We start from the raw sequence: 17,750 nt of genomic DNA, 5'->3' as shown, positions 1-17,750 counted from the left end.
TCTCTCTCTCTCTCCGCTTCTCACTCTCTCTCTCTCGCTTCTCACTCTCTCTCTCTCTCCGCTTCTCACTCTCTCTCTCTCTCCGCTTCTCACTCTCTCTCTCTCTCTCCGCTTCTCACTCTCTCTCTCTCTCTCCGCTTCTCACCCCTCTCTCTCTCTCTCCGCTTCTCACTCTCTCTCTCTCTCTCCGCTTCTCACTCTCTCTCTCTCTCTCCGCTTCTCACTCTCTCTCTCTCTCTCCGCTTCTCACTCTCTCTCTCTCTCTCTCTCCGCTTCTCACTTCTCTCTCTCTCTCCGCTTCTCACTCTCTCTCTCTCTCTCCGCTTCTCACTCTCTCTCTCTCTCTCCGCTTTCTCTCTCTCTCTCTCCGCTTCTCACTCTCTCTCTCTCTCTCCGCTTCTCACTCTCTCTCTCTCTCTCCGCTTCTCACTCTCTCTCTCTCTCTCCGCTTCTCACTCTCTCTCTCCGCTTCTCACTCTCTCTCTCTCTCTCCGCTTCTCACTCTCTCTCTCTCTCCGCTTCTCACTCTCTCTCTCTCTCCTCTCTCTCTCTCTCTCTCTCTCCGCTTCTCACTCTCTCTCTCTCTCTCCGCTTCTCACTCTCTCTCTCTCTCCGCTTCTCACTCTCTCTCTCTCTCCGCTTCTCACACTCTCTCTCTCTCTCCGCTTCTCACTCTCTCTCCGCTTCTCACTCTCTCTCTCTCTCTCCGCTTCTCACTCTCTCTCTCTCTCTCCGCTTCTCACTCTCTCTCTCTCTCTCTCCGCTTCTCACTCTCTCTCTCTCTCCGCTTCTCACTCTCTCTCTCTCTCTCCGCTTCTCACTCTCTCTCTCTCTCTCCGCTTCTCTCTCTCTCTCTCTCTCCGCTTCTCTCTCTCTCTCTCTCTCTCCGCTTCTCTCTCTCTCTCTCTCTCTCCGCTTCTCACTCTCTCTCTCTCTCTCTCCGCTTCTCACTCTCTCTCTCTCTCTCTCCGCTTCTCACTCTCTCTCTCTCTCTCTCCGCTTCTCACTCTCTCTCTCTCTCTCCGCTTCTCACTCTCTCTCTCTCTCCGCTTCTCACTCTCTCTCTCTCTCTCCGCTTCTCACTCTCTCTCTCTCTCCGCTTCTCACTCTCTCTCTCTCTCCGCTTCTCACTCTCTCTCTCTCTCCGCTTCTTACTCTCTCTCTCTCTCCGCTTCTTCACTCTCTCTCTCTCCGCTTCTTACTCTCTCTCTCTCCGCTTCTTACTCTCTCTCTCTCTCCGCTTCTTACTCTCTCTCTCTCTCCGCTTCTCACTCTCTCTCTCTCTCCGCTTCTTACTCTCTCTCTCTCTCCGCTTCTTACTCTCTCTCTCTCTCCGCTTCTTACTCTCTCTCTCTCCGCTTCTCTCTCTCTCTCTCCGCTTCTCACTCTCTCTCTCTCTCTCTCCGCTTCTCACTCTCTCTCTCTCTCTCTCCGCTTCTCACTCTCTCTCTCTCTCTCTCCGCTTCTCACTCTCTCTCTCTCTCTCTCCGCTTCTCACTCTCTCTCTCTCTCTCCGCTTCTCACTCTCTCTCTCTCTCTCTCCGCTTCTCACTCTCTCTCTCTCTCTCTCCGCTTCTCACTCTCTCTCTCTCTCTCTCCGCTTCTCACTCTCTCTCTCTCTCTCCGCTTCTCACTCTCTCTCTCTCCGCTTCTCACTCTCTCTCTCTCTCCGCTTCTCACTCTCTCTCTCTCTCCGCTTCTCACTCTCTCTCTCTCCGCTTCTCACTCTCTCTCTCTCTCCGCTTCTCACTCTCTCTCTCTCTCCGCTTCTCACTCTCTCTCTCTCTCCGCTTCTCACTCTCTCTCTCTCTCCGCTTCTCACTCTCTCTCTCTCTCCGCTTCTCACTCTCTCTCTCTCTCCGCTTCTCACTCTCTCTCTCTCTCCGCTTCTCACTCTCTCTCTCTCTCCGCTTCTCACTCTCTCTCTCTCTCTCCGCTTCTCACTCTCTCTCTCTCTCCGCTTCTCACTCTCTCTCTCTTTCTCCGCTTCTCACTCTCTCTCTCTCTCCGCTTCTCACTCTCTCTCTCTCCGCTTCTCACTCTCTCTCTCTCCGCTTCTCACTCTCTCTCTCTCCGCTTCTCACTCTCTCTCTCTCCGCTTCTCACTCTCTCTCTCTCCGCTTCTCACTCTCTCTCTCTCTCCGCTTCTCACTCTCTCTCTCTCTCTCCCCGCTTCTCACTCTCTCTCTCTCTCTCCCCGCTTCTCACTCTCTCTCTCTCTCTCCCCGCTTCTCACTCTCTCTCTCTCTCCCCGCTTCTCACTCTCTCTCTCTCTCCCCGCTTCTCACTCTCTCTCTCTCCCCCCGCTTCTCACTCTCTCTCTCTCTCCCCGCTTCTCACTCTCTCTCCCCGCTTCTCACTCTCTCTCTCCGCTTCTCACTCTCTCTCTCCGCTTCTCACTCTCTCTCTCCGCTTCTCACTCTCTCTCTCCCCCTCTCCACCTCTCTCTCCCCCTCTCCACCTCTCTCTCCCCCTCTCCACCTCTCTCTCCCCCTCTCCACCTCTCTCTCCCCCTCTCCACCTCTCTCTCCCCCTCTCCACCTCTCTCTCCCCCTCTCCATCTCTCTCTCCCCCTCTCCATCTCTCTCTCCCCCTCTCCATCTCTCTCTCCCCCTCTCCATCTCTCTCTCCCCCTCTCCATCTCTCTCCCCCTCTTCCTCTCTCTCCCCCCTCTCCCTCTCTCTCCGCTTCTTACTCTCTCCCCCTCTCCCTCTCTCCCCCTCTCCCTCTCTCCCCCTCTCCCTCTCTCCCCCGTCTCCCCCTCTCCCTCTCTCTCCCCCTCTCCCCCGTCTCCCCCTCTCCCTCTCCCCCTCTCCCTCTCTCTCCCCCTCTCCCTCTCCCCCTCTCCCTCTCTCTCCCCCCTCTCCCTCTCTCTCCCCCCTCTCCCTCTCTCTCCCCCCTCTCCCTCTCTCTCCCCCCTCTCCCTCTCTCTCCCCCCTCTCCCTCTCTCCCCCCCTCACTCTCTCTCCCTCCCCCTCTCCCTCTCTGAGCCTTTTGTACATATTCTTGTCTCTCCATAATGATTTTTTCTAATTGCAATCGGAATTTTTTGTTTCCTTCTATGTTTTAAAAGTTGGTACTGCTTTTTACCTTCATATTTGTGCAATGACGAGAAGCATTTAGCTTCGAAACATGACCTAAAAAAATTTTTCTCCCTTATTGAATTGATTATGTGAAAAAGTTCCTATGTAATATTACTCTTTGCCTTGACTATATATATATGCTCATATCTTATAATTAGCGGAGGTAACCGGCGTTGCCCGGGTTTGTCGAGATGGTGTAGTAAGGAACTACGAAAAAAAACTGGTAGTAGCGGGGGGGGGGTCAAAACAAAAGTAGGCGGCCTGGATTGGATAGAGGTGTTAAAGAAAAAGTGGTAGTAGGCAGGCAAGCTCGAATCCGTAACCCGAATGAAAAAAAAATCGTTAAAAAAAAGTGATGTCTTAGCCGATGCGTCCATGGCAAAACCGGAAGTCGCTAGCATTTGAATTAAGGATATTCAATCCAACGGAGACTATGATTTGCGAAAATGTCGATGAAAAAGCGATCCCTCCTAGTAGAAAACTGCCCAGTTGAGGGTGAGGGAATTAGATTTTTGGAGCATTGTTTTCGATATTTATCCTCAGAGATGTTGAGCTTTAAAACGATACCGATCTCGTCAGGATCCGTCGCGTGTGTCGAAAGTTTTTGACAGACATACAAACACACACTTTGCCTTTTATACAGGGTGACCCAAAAAAAAAAGAAAGCTAAATGGAGGCCATCTAGAACATATGCTGTAGAACGGAGAAAAAAGGCCAAAGGCCCTTGTGGTTTGATGTGATGGTTTAAATATAATAAACTAGTTATGGCCAAAGTTTGATTTCATTCGAAAAAAACACTAAGAAACGGGGTCTAATTAGAGTTGGGTCCCGTTTTTTGGGGTCACCCTATCTTATAGATTAATGTGCCCAGATTATTCTAAATTATATACTATATCTGCTTAGTAGATCATTGTCGTCCGTTATACGCGCTACTTTTGTTTAAGACTTCTTTCTGTACACCGTTCTATATTTTGTCTTAATGTTTTTAAAGTCCAAATTATTGGAAAGGACGTATTGTTAGCCATATTTTTTTGCTTATTAAACACATGTTTATTTTTTTCTTAAGGGCGTGGTTTCGTTTATTTTTTTTTAATAACGCTTCAGTCGAGCTGCATTACGTTGGGCATATTAACGATTTAATTTTTTGTTTTTTTTTTTTATCTGAGGATGAGACATTCAAAAGAATGCCAGACAATCATCCGTTATCTCTATACAGTCAAACTGAGATCTTTTTAAAGACGTTTATCAATTTTTGTAGTGGAATTTTTGTATCTCTTACACATGGTTCATTGGGTATATTTGTCAGGTAGTTTTTGAAATTCTTCCAGTCTTTTTTTTTATCATTCTTTCACATGCAATATATTTTGAATGTAACCTTCTGTAAATTATGCGTCGCTCGTGTTCGCATCAGTTATAAAACGTCTCAATTGTTAAAGTTAGGACAAAATTATAAAATGGGAAATATAAGGGTAAACAAAACAAACACGTATCAATCGGTATAAAAATAAGAAAAAACAGCTCATTACGGAAATAAACTAAAGCATTTCTTTCCGAATTCATTGAAATTTGCGGAGTTGTTGGACTTGCTATTTACTTTTATTCCCTTAAATATATATGCATCGCTAGTGGTTGTCTTAATATTTATACAAAATATCATTTCAATCGGTGAAGTTAAACCTGAATAAATAAGAATACGCCCTCGGCTAGAAAGTTTTAAAAAAGTGAAGAAAAACACTTATTAGTCTATAATGGCATAGGAACATTTAATGCTACAAATTAAGCTGGCCCTTTCTTCTCTGCACCCTCTCTCTCTCTCACTCACTCACTCTCTCTCACTCACTCTCACTCACTCACTCACTCTCACTCACTCACTCTCACTCTCTCTCACTCTCTCTCACTCACTCACTCACTCTCTCTCACTCACTCTCTCTCTCTCTCTCAATGTTGCTAGCCTCAGTCTTTTCCATAAATACTATTATAACATGCATATTTAATAATTTTCTTTATGGCTTTTCCATATTTGTTCCAGCTCATTTGACTCTTTGGTCTTGTGGTCTCCATCAATTGCATAATTATTATAATTGTACAATTACACGAACAAAGTTCAACCGGCGAGTGACATGGCTTATAACATGTCACCTGAAAGTCCAAAGTTCCCGCTCCTCAGCTTAACATTATTTAAAATAAAATGAGACAAATACACAGAACACATGCCAAACCTGCTTTAATTACATTGTGTCCCCTTCTAGAAAATGACCCGTACTTGTCAATATCCTATCTCCACAAAGCTACCGTCCGCTAATGCGTGCAATATTATCACATCTGTGCTTATGAGCCTTTCATTAGTCTCCCTCTTAGACAGTCTTAAAATGTCTCTAATCTAATAGGTCCTCACTATCCACCCAGCTTCAACCCCGGTACCATCGCCGCAATGTTGCATAATTCTGCTTGCATAACAAGTACAGTAGAACCCCTGGGTAGGGCATAAAAAATTTGTAACAAAATACACTTCAGTATATAATACATACGTATATAATCAAATAACATTATAAATAACAGCGTAAGGCGGGGCACATACTGTAACCAGTAAAAAACGTATCCTGGGGTCATCGTATCCCGTGGTTCTACTGTACTTCAATAGAATGTGTTCCGATGAACCTACTGCTTTGGTGTCCTTTTGACGTATTAACATCCGATTAAATCCCATCCATTAGTGATAGAGGTCCCCAAATGCCGGATAGCTTTCTATTCTGAGAGATTCTTTACGAATAAGTAAGTTTGAAAACAATTTTTAATCCACATGTGAAGCGGAATTGACAATAACCGAAATGGTGGGAAACAAAGAGCTTATCTCAGAGTTCCAAGATGGCGTCCATTGTTTTTTATTGGTTTTGACCCCATGCAATTATTGCAGAATCGCGTGATTATGCAAATATGATTGCTGGCCGCTATAAAGGCAGGACGCTGGGAAGCAGTCAGGAAGTGTTTTGCAGATTGTGCGTAGGTGGTTCTGGCGGTTGGATTGTTCTTTGTAACGAACCACGAATATGCGAGAAGCGAGTTTTCTTCTGCCTTTTTTTCTTTTGTCTCCTTCTTTCTCTACGGTCATTACAGCCAAGAAATCCCTCTCTTCTAGAGGTGGGCGGTGCAGGGTGAAACTGGCTATTTCCTATCTTTGTTCTTGATTTTTGCCTACTACCTTTTGCTACAACGTGTCACGCTGACTCACTAGGTTTTGATTTATATCTCAGCTCGAGTATTTTTTTTTCTTACTTACAAAAGTAAACTGTTTAACAAAACATAACACTCGCATGTACATGTTAGTTTCTTTGTTTAATTCATTTTTTTTCATAAAGCAATTTAACGTTACGTTAAATACCGAGCAACGCCGGATACATCTTTTAGTTAATGTTAAAACGTATATTTGCGTGTGTGACAAATAAAATAAACTAAATGATAGTCTGAGATGAAGTACATCTGAAACTTTAAAAGTATATATCAATGTTTCATCCAAATGATACAAAGACTTTCCAAGGTTGGTGTCGGGTATCGACTAATTGCAATCGAATTTCAATGCTGATTTTATTGAACTCTTATTTGCTGTAATTCAAATAAGTTTTCTCATTTGTATGCTAATTTTGTAATAACTGCGAAAAGTTGTATTTTTAAAGATTTGAATGGGTATTTTTTTCACATTCCAAATTCCATTATTTTAATAGGTGGCCGAGACTTTGAGATAATCTCTTGAAGTTTTAGAACTTCGCTTTAAAATGGTATCTATAATACAAACCTCACCTGTCTATTTAAATGTATGTATGTTTGTATGCCTGCTTAAAACTTTCGACGGCGGCGACGGATTTTCATGCGGTTTGTATCATTTTAAAGCCCGACGTCTCGGACGACAACTATCCAAGAATTGTCCAAAAGTATTAATTCCTTCACCCTCAACTGGGCAGATTTTACAAGAAGGGGTCGATTTTTTGCGAGCCATTTTTACAAGTCATCGTATCTGTTGAATTGACTTTGCCTAATTTTAACGTTCCGAACTTCCGGTCGCGTGATGGAGTAGCGGTAAGGCGTTAGGTTTTCTTTCACTTTCGTTTCCGCCTTCGCGTCACAGGTTCGAGCCTTCCTGCCTGTCTGTTTACAACTGTTTTTGCTCAACACCCACCTCCAAACACCCGGACAACGCCGGGCACTCAGGCTAGTCACATATATAGTATATTATGTTTTTGTCTTAACATAGTTTGTCTTGGCGTAAAGCGTTACTATTTGGACCAAATTTACACTGATACTATGTCGGCAGTTAATTAGAAAGATGTTTGTTTACATTACTCTTGAACTTATGCATGTCAGGGAAATAAAGACCCAGGAGTGATTTCCGAAGTTTAGCAGTTCGAGTAAAAAACCTATTCGAGTAGAAGGCTTTTCGGCATTTAGGGGCCTCTATAGTGTAGGGTTGGGGCTTTGCCCCTTATCAGGAAAGTCAGCGGTATTTATGTCGAACGGCTACAAGTGCATTGCATTCGTCAGAGCAAATTCAATTAAAATATTTGTAAAACAGGCGCCGAGATGCTACACTTCAACGATGGGACGAGAGTTCGTTTGATTGCTAATTCGGGACCTATTAGTTTGTCAACTTAAAAAAAAATTGAAGAATGAGAGACGAGTGGCAGACGCATCAGCCCAAATGTGACAATAATCCTCCATATGTGGGTAAATAGTGGTTTTGTAATGATACAGGATACTCCTAGCTATGAGTAACATTCTAATACGGAAGAGTCTATCTTCTTCGCAGCAGACTTGGCAATATCCACAATCTATTATTTCCAGTTACTGTTGCTTGTGAATGTAACGCCGAGAGGTTTGAAGAGGTTACTTTCAGGTGGTGTTTTGTTAGTCATTACAATCGATGGATGAGACATTTTCTTTATAATTGTTTTCCATATTATATCGTATGTAATATATTATAGTTTTTGATTTGTTCTAGGGTTTTGACAGATATGGAAGTGATGTGCTGCAAAACCAGTGACCTGTACCACATGCGTGAATGTTTAAAAACCGAACTTCCGGTCGGTGCTAAACAAACAATCATCTGCATTAATCTGCTTCCGGGTAAATCAAAAGAACAATTCAGGTAAGCTAATATTTTTCATCTTTTTACATAACTCGTGTACTGTTCTGACTTTGAGAACGTGATTACCACATGGCTTGTTTTTATATTGGCATTAAAATATAGTTGGCGATTGCCCACTTCCTGTGATTTAAGATATTTAATTGGGAACACAAACTTATTTTTAGGCTTGCGACGAATTTGTTTCAGCAATTAATGGGAAAGATTGCTGAAACATGTATCACTAAGTGAAAGATTCTTATGGAATATTGAAATAACCTGCCCCACTTAATAATTATTCTTCAAGATAGTATCTATATTATTTTCTACAGATATAATTAATCGACATTTTGTCAAGACATATTTCTACAACACTTTTTTTAGAAATGCTATTTTACTAACATAATTCATCTATAACACTTTCTATAAATGCTATTTTACTACCAATTCATCTACAATGTTTATAAACGCTGTTTTAATAACAATTCATCTACAATTTTAATAAGTGCTATTATACTAACAATTCATCTACAATTTTAATAAGTGCTATTATACTAACAATTCATCTACAATTTTAATAAGTGCTATTATACTAACAATTCATCTACAATTTTAATAAGTGCTATTTTACTAATAATTCATCTATTTTTATAAATGCTATTTTACTAACAATTCATCTACAACACGTTCTATAAATGCTATTTAACTAACAAAATTAATCTACAAATGTTAATGCTATTTGATTACAAATATTTCCTATATGTTCTTCATATTGTAAAGTAACCTGTTACACACGTGTTGCCAGGTAGACACTAGGGACCCAATACGTTGTAGACTGCGTCGCAAAGAAAATGAAAACAAGGAATAACTCTGTTCTCTTTTTACTGTTGAAACAACGGCATTTATTTCCAATACGTCCCCGAGTAAAAAAACGTGATCATCGGGCTGCACACACGTTCTTCTATTTCTATTTTTTTCTTGTTTTCCTTGCTGTCACCCCGTGCGCGGCTTGCCATTTGCATACAACAACCATACGCGTGCCTGCGCTCCGTTACTCTATAAATACTACCTTACTACAAACATAATTCATCTACAACGCTTTCTCTCAAAAAATGACATGTTACCGCAGACATAGTTAATCTAAAACTTTCTATAAATCCTATTTTTCTAGAGATACAATTCGATTTCAAAACTTTCTTTCTATGAATGCTATTTTGCAAAACATAAATCTAACTGTATGGGAATTCCAGGTACTGTATGTGTTCTCTACGCTTATCTCTACATTTTGTTTCCAGTTGTCCTGGACTTGTCCTAACCAGTGAACTTAGGAAGTGTCGATTCAGGAAAATTGTTGTTAGGGATCGCGCAGTCTTGGTTTCACATTTATACACAGCTACCATTACAGGGGGTGTCGATCGCCTTAACGAAGGCGATGATAACTAAACTATAACGCTTTCGTCGATTCACTTATATAATTCATCCTATGCTTGAATTTGTTTTAGAACATGACGGGGAACATAACTCTATCACATTACGCTAAAACTATATTTTATTTTAAGGTAATCTTAAAAGCCCTATAAGTACAAATATATTAGTTGATAAAATGTCAGACTTCTTCTATTTTTAATAGTGGCACATTCTTAGTTATTGTAGTGTTGTGAGTAAATTAAGACGTAAAACAAAACCTCTTTCCAAGGCTTTATTGAACCAAATTCACATCTACCAAAGCAAGAGAGAAAGAACTCGGTCTTTTGAAGAAAAAGAGGCACGTGCAAAATCACATGGCAAGAAACTGAATTTGCATATCTTTTTTTTTTTAATTAGTTAGAACAAAACAATTTAAATGAAAATATAACAATTATTTATGCCATATTCTCCATTTCCAAAAGTAGTTCTTTCACATTTCACATCCAAACAAATTTTATGTATTTATTTTAATCTGTGTTAATGGGAAAATGTATCTATATAAAAGTGTAGCAATTTAATTCCCATTCACTACGTAAAATCTTAAAAGCGAAACTACTCAATAGGAAAAAGAACAAAAAATTTAATTAAATACAGAGAAACCTTTTTTTTTCATTCAACGAAAATCTACTTGAGCAAGCGAGATGTTATGATTTTTTTTCTAATCCTGTAAATATTCTAGCTTTCAATAAATGAATTTTCGGTACTAGTGAATTTTGTAAATTGAATATTTGTATACGTACACTTGTGTTTGCCCTGCAGTTGGCGTAAACCGCCAGAAAATGCCGAGCGTCGCCGAGCAAATCTTAAAAACGCTAGAAAACAGAAAATAGCAATATTCAAGGCGTACAAATTACAATAAAAAAAGCACAAAAAGTAGAAAAGTAATACAATCGAATATAACAAACTTCCGTAAGTTTTATGAATGAATATGGTTTTATCTTTTGCTTTAAATAACTAGAAACGTTTAGGCGCTTCTGCAGAATTGGGACGAGATTTGTAGTCGATAATTTTTTTTTCGAGATAACAATGGTTCAACGGATTTTTTTGTCGATTCTAATAAGTCACAATGATAGCTTCCAAATTATGAAGTCGAACTTTCCAGAATATTATTGAATTATTTAACAAGTCAAGTAAAATCGTGTTAGCAGATATAAAATTGCCACCATGTTGTTTTAATGAAAACGGAAAATTTACTCCCTTGTGAACTCTGCTCTCGATCGTTTCCATCAAATTCTAGTTTTATTTTTTTTAAAATAATTTTCTACTTCATTGATTTTTGTAATTTTCGGATATAATCATCTTAAAAATACGACGAATACGTAGATACCATTGTTTTCATGCCTAATTTAGGATTACTATTTCCGAAATATCGTCACAATAGTATCGACGCGCTAACATTTTTGTTCTTGCGGACATACAAAGGGACGAAGACCTAACAATATTATTGGTATGAAAAAGTTAAAAGCAAAATTACTCATTCCAAAAATGAGTTGTTTAATTTTATATATTATTTACAATAATAATTATTAAATACCTAGACACAGTGTTTCATCCTTTCGGGAATCATCAGTGCAAGGTGTCACGATTATCACCGGTCGATAGATTCAAACCCGGCAAGAGATGTTACGACTGGCTTCATTAGCAAGGGCATAATCCATTCGGCCACCGTTAACCGCGAGAAATATCATTTAATTGTAAGTGTTTTTAACGTCTGTCAGAGTGATCTAATCATTATATGACTATCTCCACATACGAACTAAATTGACCGACTTTAATTCAACTGAAAATATTCAACGATAAGAAACTAGTTTCTTAAAAGATCCGACAATTATTTACTATGATAATTATTAAATACCTACAGACACTAGTGCTTCATCCTTTCGGGAATCATCAGTCCAGGGTGTCACGATATATATATTTAAACAGGCCTAATCACAAAAACATTTTTATGCCTACATGACCTTTTCGTTAAGATCAAAGTGTAGTATCTACTCTCTAAAACATCAACGCCATTTGATGCTGGAAGTTTCCATGTAATTATCTCTCTTACAAAAATATTCAAAATACGGAGAGACATACAACCAGAAAACACTGCTTACATTAAAAACATTACTGATGGTGGTAGTCGTAGTAGTATAAAATTGGTTATTTCCTTCTTATAGATTTTTCTTTCGTTGAACATGCATCTCATTCTGTTTTTAATGAAATGCGGATAATTACGACTGCCACTTAATGGATTAAGTGCAATTACGATTGTTGCGTTCAAGTACTTAACTGTATAAAACGGACTCGGCAACTTTCATTCATAAGTTTTCGTGATAATGCTGATTCAATGCCGTTGTGCTGGAAATATACAAATATCAGTCAACAGCTACGCTAAAACAAATGAACTGAGGTCAGTTAGCATTAAAGTTAAGCAGGAGCTTCATTAGGAGTTTCTTTCTTTCAATCAGTGAGTAGGTTAAGGTTACAGTCATTATCGGAAATCTCTGCAAGTGTGTAGTACATACTTATTTATAAAATGTTAATAATAAATCCAATATTTTTTACACTATTTATTCCTTATTTTACTCCTTATTTTACTCTGGATTTTACTCATTGTATACATTTTTTTTTTAACTTTTTGGCCTTTTTTACGTTTCTTAAGGTGTTTACGGTTTTTTTGGTACTTTTTTAACATTTACTTTTTTTTAACATTTACTTTTTTTTAACATTTACTTTTTTTTAACATTTACTTTTTTTTAACATTTACTTTTTTTTAACATTTACTTTTTTTTAACATTTACTTTTTTTTAACATTTACTTTTTTTTAACATTTACTTTTTTTTAACATTTACTTTTTTTTAACATTTACTTTTTTTTAACATTTACTTTTTTTTAACATTTACTTTTTTTTAACATTTACTTTTTTTTAACATTTACTTTTTTTAACATTTACTTTTTTTAACATTTACTTTTTTTAACATTTACTTTTTTTAACATTTACTTTTTTTAACATTTACTTTTTTTAACATTTACTTTTTTTAACATTTACTTTTTTTTAACATTTACTTTTTTTAACATTTACTTTTTTTTAACATTTACTTTTTTTTAACATTTACTTTTTTTAACATTTACTTTTTTTTAACATTTACTTTTTTTTAACATTTACTTTTTTTTAACATTTACTTTTTTTAACATTTACTTTTTTTTAACATTTACTTTTTTTTAACATTTACTTTTTTTTAACATTTACTTTTTTTAACATTTACTTTTTTTTAACATTTACTTTTTTTAACATTTACTTTTTTTAACATTTACTTTTTTTTAACATTTACTTTTTTTTAACATTTACTTTTTTTTAACATTTACTTTTTTTTAACATTTACTTTTTTTTAACATTTACTTTTTTTTAACATTTACTTTTTTTAACATTTACTTTTTTTAACATTTACTTTTTTTTAACATTTACTTTTTTTTAACATTTACTTTTTTTTAACATTTACTTTTTTTTAACATTTACTTTTTTTAACATTTACTTTTTTTAACATTTACTTTTTTTTAACATTTACTTTTTTTAACATTTACTTTTTTTTAACATTTACTTTTTTTTAACATTTACTTTTTTTTAACATTTACTTTTTTTTAACATTTACTTTTTTTTAACATTTACTTTTTTTTAACATTTACTTTTTTTAACATTTACTTTTTTTTAACATTTACTTTTTTTTAACATTTACTTTTTTTTAACATTTACTTTTTTTAACATTTACTTTTTTTAACATTTACTTTTTTTTAACATTTACTTTTTTTAACATTTACTTTTTCTTAACATTTACTTTTTTTTAACATTTACTTTTTTTTAACATTTACTTTTTTTTAACATTTACTTTTTTTTAACATTTACTTTTTTTTAACATTTACTTTTTTTTAACATTTACTTTTTTTTAACATTTACTTTTTTTTAACATTTACTTTTTTTTAACATTTACTTTTTTAAAAACCTTTTTTACTCATTTTTTTTTTACTTAACTTTTTTGCTTTTTCCTCCTATTACTTTTCTTTTTGTTAGCTTTTGTTTTACTTTTATTTTTTTTACTTTTTTACTTTTACTCTTTTTTTACTCAATTTTTTCTTTTTTTTTTCTTTAACTTTTAACGTTTTACTTTTCTTTTTGTACCTATTTTACTTTTTACGTTTTTTAATTTTTTTCCTTTTTTTATAAAACAATTTTTACCTCCTTTTATGACATCCATTTTACCTCCTTTTTTACTGTTTTTTTACCTTTAAGTAACTCCTTTTTACCTATTTTTTTATTTTTAACTTTTTTGCTTTTTTACTGTTACTTTTATTTTTGTTACCTTTTTTACTTTTATCTTTTTTACTTTTTACTCTTTAATTTTTTTTTTTACTTTTTTTCCTTTTTTTACTCATTTTTTCCTTTTTTTACTCATTTTTTCTTTTTTTACTTTAATTTTACCTTTTTTTACCTTTTTACTTTTTAACTTTCTTTTTTAAATTTTTTTCCTTTTTTTACTCATTTTTCCTTTTTTTACTCATTTTTCCTTTTTTTACTCATTTTTTCCTTTTTTTTACTCATTTTTTCCTTTTTTTACTTTAATTTTACCTTTTTACCTTTTTACTTTTTAACTTTCTTTTTTAAATTTTTTTTTCCTTTTTTTTCCTTTAACTTTTAATTTTTTACTTTTCTTTTTGTACCTATTTTACTTTTGACTCTCTCCGTTTTTTACTTAATTTTTTCCTTTTTTTAAAAATCATTTTTACCCCCTTTTTTACTTTTTTTTTAACCTTAAAGTAAGTCTTGGGCAGTTCAGGGTTAGGGTTAGGGAAAAATAAGAAACATGAATTACTAGAACATGTACTACGCTTTGCTCAAAGCCAAAACTAGTATACGTGCATATTTAGAATAAATAGGGTTGAAATAACAAAATCATGATATTTAAACAACAAAACAATATTGTGATTTCGTTTAATGCTCGTGATTAAAATTAATTTCTTCCAGTCCATCCTGGACTACTAGCCACTGGGCTAAAGTAGTGCCGATTCAAGAGAGGTGTGGTTGGAGGTTACGCAACCTGTGTCACATAATTGCACGCACAGGTACTCTATTTTTTATTTTTACTTGCTTTCACTCCAAATAAGTCGTATTGCTACTTGGACGTGGGTGGGTACTAACTGGAATCGTTTGGTTGATAACGCTGAGAGATCATCAATCATCATTCAAACTCTTTAGCTTATATTTACAGGAAATATGAATTGTAACAAATATACTGAGGACATCGCAAAGGCTGCTGAAAATCAGTGACCTCTCCCTGCCGTGCTATATCATTAAGAAGCCACAATTCACTAACGAATGGAGTATAGTTGCCACATCTGGACTGATGCATCTACCACTAGTCTACCCAGTTTTGGACAGGTTCCAAAAAGAGAGTCTAAAATCTAATAGGCCCCTCACTATCAGCACTGCTCCAACATTTAACCTCTCGCACTGGTGTTGTACCTGTGATTGTTTTACAAGTACTTTAATGTAATATGTTATGATAAACTTGTGGAACTTGTGCTCCCTCAACTAACCCGACAAGTATAAAATCCCGCCCCTTCCTTGTAAGGGTTGCTAGATGTGATACGGACTGCTAGATTTTAGAATTTTCTCCCTGTTTCTTCCTTCTCTCCCTATACGAAGCTTCAAAAGCTTAAATTTAATTCGAATAGATTCTCGCGACTTAACTCCCCACATCTATCTCCGGTAGACATGATTCCAGTTAGTAGCACCTCAGGTCCAAGTGGCAACACGACTTATTTGGAGTGAAAGCAAAATGCAAATAAAAATAGAATATTCCGTACGCACATCGCATATATGTGTAGTCAGCAATTTTCCCAGAACACCATAGTGTTCGCCATATGGGAAATTGTTGTTGTATTTGCTTACATTACTAGGTGCTAAAAGCTTTCGCCTACACTTACGAAGAGCAGTCCTTTATGCTAAGTGTAAAACCTTAAATTTGCCACCATAGAACAGGAGATGTTTTAAAATTCGGATATTTCAACTTTTTATGAAATGACCGGCGTGTTTGAATTTTATTAGTATTAGTTGGGTTATTCGGCTATTTTTCTGATCTTGAGTGAATTTCGCAAGGTTTCGGTTGATATAACCCCTCGACTTTAAGACGTATCTTGAGCTATGGCGGCTGTTTTCTGTTGGGCTCTGTCGGCTGTTTTCTTTTCTTTTTTTTTTACATGAAAATCACCACTTATCAAGGCCCGGAAGCCACTTGGGAATAAGGGTTATTGAGTGTACAGTTATCAATGGGATAATATCGTAGTAATCGTTAGTAATGGAGATCTGATAAAGTGTCTTAAGGGGTCAGTTTATCAGGAATTTGTTTATGTTGGACTTGAAGACATCCAAGTTGTAGTCAGGTGGGAAACAGGCAAACGGAAGAGTTCCACAGGCGTGCACTTTTAAGAAAGGTTGAGCTCTGTCAGCTGTTTACTGTTGAGCTCTGTCGGCTGTTTTCTGCTGGACCTTGGGAATCTGCACGGAATTTTGAATGGGACCCTTTATTTAGTCACGGGGGTAGCATGCTCTTTATCAATAAGCCATGACTGGGTTAAGTCCTAAATAATTCGCAATTGTATTTTGCGTGTCACTCGCACTGAAAATTTAAACTTCAACATCAAGAAAAGTAAATTTATAATTCGATTTCTGCCAAATACATTATCCATTAAGACACGAGTCCTTGCGAAAATTGTGCAAGTAATACTCAATATGAGAATAGTAGTCCGAAGAATCCAAACATGCGTAATTAATCCCCATCTCAAAAATTCAGAAATAATTTTTGTTTAATAAATAAGAATTATTTCTGCTTCTCGGCTTTCCAGACATCGAAATCCGAACCAAGAAAGTCCTTTTCGACTGCCGTTGGGTTTGCTGGATTGACAAAGCCGGCGTATCAGTTTGACAGCCAATCAGCATCATTTAAAGAATTGATTTATCCTAAAAAAGCAAGTCTTTCATTCTTTCCTAAGTTCCATATTATTTTTGCTGACGTCAGCCACGAACATTCAGCTCCCCCATTACCAACTTTCGTCTTCGTCCGCGCAGCGCTGAGCTACTTAAAGACAAAATAAGTCTGCACCACGTCCGTCCGATGATTGCAGACGTGTCTTTACCTGGCAACGCTATTCTTTATCGGACAGTACTTCACGAATCATGTGAAATCCGAACCAATTGTGACTAGGTTCATGCCCTCTTCCTCCAGCCCACCTCCCTTTCAATTCACCAAATCCAATCAGAACAGAGGGAAATTGATTTGGCAAAGAAAGGGACATTGTAGAGGAAGCAAGATGAACAGAAGATTCGTTTTAGTCTTTCTCTTTTTTTATATATCGACCAAGCGGAAGTGAGTTCATTTGACGACCGAAATCATCCTAGTGTTTGATCTCTGGTGAATATTTTCGTTGAGGTAGAGGCAAATTGGAATAACAAGCGCCTATTTATATATCAGATATATTGTCCGCTTTGGTATATGTGTATATAAATATATATATATATACTAGCTGTACCCTGCCACGCGTTGCAGTGGCTCAATTTGGTGTAATGGAAAAATTTAATAAAAAGAGAAAATGCATGTTTCTTATATTAGTACAGCAATCCACTGCAAAAAGTGAAAAAGAAGGCGAAACTGAAAAAAATGGTACTCTTGCAGAATTTGATCTGGATCCTCGAGAGTTTCTGTCAATCATTCATGTTTTGGACTTGACCAACAATCAGTGGATGAAGCCGAACGTAGCAAAAATGTTGAAACGCTAAATGCTTTTTTTGTGTTGTTGTTTTAAAAAATGTGATTTAGTAATTAATATTTGGTTGATGGTGGGGGAGGGGGGTTACTATACACAGATTCGAAAAAGTCGTCCAAAAACAAATAAATGAAAGCAAAGGTAAGGTAATTTACGTTTCTACCTAATTGGATAATTGTTTAGTGTTTTTATGTAATGTAAAATGTTTAATTGGCCCAAAAAACAGAAATGGTCGCGAATTCTGTTGAATACGTTAAGTTTGGGAAAGTAAGTTGAAAACTAAAAAC

General features: G+C 36.5%; 1 protein-coding gene across 2 annotated transcripts in view; it reads left to right on the top strand.

Annotated features, from left to right (window-relative positions):
* The window catches only part of LOC145291945 (uncharacterized), a 1,383,621-nt gene that overhangs the window by 805,629 nt on the left and 560,242 nt on the right, over positions 1–17,750 (top strand). For both annotated transcript variants that reach the window (XM_080137871.1, XM_080137870.1), the window contains exon 6: positions 8,074–8,220. In XM_080137871.1, the coding sequence (XP_079993997.1) occupies positions 8,074–8,220 (147 nt within the window). The remainder of the gene's footprint in view (positions 1–8,073; positions 8,221–17,750) is intronic.

This window comes from Euprymna scolopes, chromosome 13, assembly GCF_053919585.1.
Source record: "Euprymna scolopes isolate OS-2025 chromosome 13, ASM5391958v1, whole genome shotgun sequence".
Lineage (NCBI taxonomy): Eukaryota > Metazoa > Mollusca > Cephalopoda > Sepiida > Sepiolidae > Euprymna > Euprymna scolopes.
Note: the sequence above shows the minus strand (reverse complement) of the source record. Positions and strands in the feature narration are given on the sequence as shown.